This window comes from Scylla paramamosain, chromosome 18 (assembly GCF_035594125.1).
Source record: "Scylla paramamosain isolate STU-SP2022 chromosome 18, ASM3559412v1, whole genome shotgun sequence".
Taxonomy (NCBI): Eukaryota; Metazoa; Arthropoda; class Malacostraca; order Decapoda; family Portunidae; genus Scylla; species Scylla paramamosain.
Window position 1 is genome coordinate 3328821 of NC_087168.1, and position 1180 is coordinate 3330000.

At 42.8% G+C, this 1180-nt stretch overlaps 1 protein-coding gene across 1 annotated transcript in view; it reads right to left on the reverse strand.

The window, feature by feature from the left end:
- Positions 1 to 278: 278 nt before the first annotated feature.
- Positions 279 to 1180, reverse strand: part of LOC135109014 (uncharacterized) — a 3110-nt gene continuing 2208 nt past the window's right edge. Inside the window, exon 2 of the mRNA XM_064019992.1 lies at positions 279 to 962. Within this exon, the coding sequence (XP_063876062.1) occupies positions 931 to 962 (32 nt within the window). The 3' untranslated portion in view covers positions 279 to 930. The remainder of the gene's footprint in view (positions 963 to 1180) is intronic.

Genomic DNA, 1180 nt, shown 5'->3' on the forward strand with positions numbered 1-1180 from the left:
TTTCATTTGTTATTCTTGTATGTGTAGTAAAATTTTTATGTAACACTTGCAACAAAGCTACGGCAACAGTGGTGGTGGCGAGCACCGGCATGACACCTTCACTAGCCGTGAGTGTCAGTAGGACACCCGCCAGTCTCGAGTCTGGATACACGTCCCCTGCCCGCTGATCCCTTCAGGCCCAGCACAGATTGCGGCCACGGGAAGCTCCATGATAGTGAAAACCAAGTGGCATTCACCCTACTCTTGACAGAATCTAGATAAAACTTTTGTTTACTAAAATGAGGAAATTGAGAAAAAAACACGACAATGTGCAATGTGACTGTAGGTTACAAGACCAAGCATTGCACAGCAGTGGTTATTGTCTGACACCCAATGTACCCCACAAACGTGCACGTGTACCACTGGGGGTACATGTGCCCCAGGTTGGGAAGCCCTGCTCTAGAGCCTAATGATGAAGGAATAAAATAATACCTTTTTCTTTTCTTTTTTACGAAACATTTTGGGCAATGGGACACAACTTCCAGGGGCTGGTGTGCGTGGCGCGGCGGCCTGCGTGCCTCGCCCTCACGGAGACGTGTGCCGCCTCTCCTTGCAACGCAGACAGGCAGAATGGTTGGAAAGTGAAACGAAAATGTAAACACACTAACTTTTTATTTTGCTCTTTTCACAGAGAACTTAACAGTAGAGCTTAGACAAGATATATGATCAGTTTTCCATCATAAAAGCACTGTGATGTGTTTGAAACAACAATTAATTGCTAAAAAAAATGTCTTATGCTAGAAATAGGAAAGAGCAAAAAGAGCCTTCATGGGATTATACAATGAAAAAAAAAAAAAACGATAAATAAAAGCAAGGAAGAAAAGACTCGGGAGTCTTGTCTGTCAGCAGCAGGTTCATGCAGGCTGCTGACATCTTATTCACGTGGTGATTCTACTGTGTGTTCCGTGGGCGCACTGGTACAGCTGAAGGTAAACCAAAGGATTGACATCACTGTAGTAATACTAATAATAATACTTCTACCGATACTACTACTACTACCACTACTACTATTACTACTACCACTACCACTACTACTACTGCAGCAGGTACCACTATTAATACTACTTCTACTACTACTACTAGTACTACTGCTACCAATCGGGGGATTAATGCGTCACTAAATGTATTCATTATAAATTGT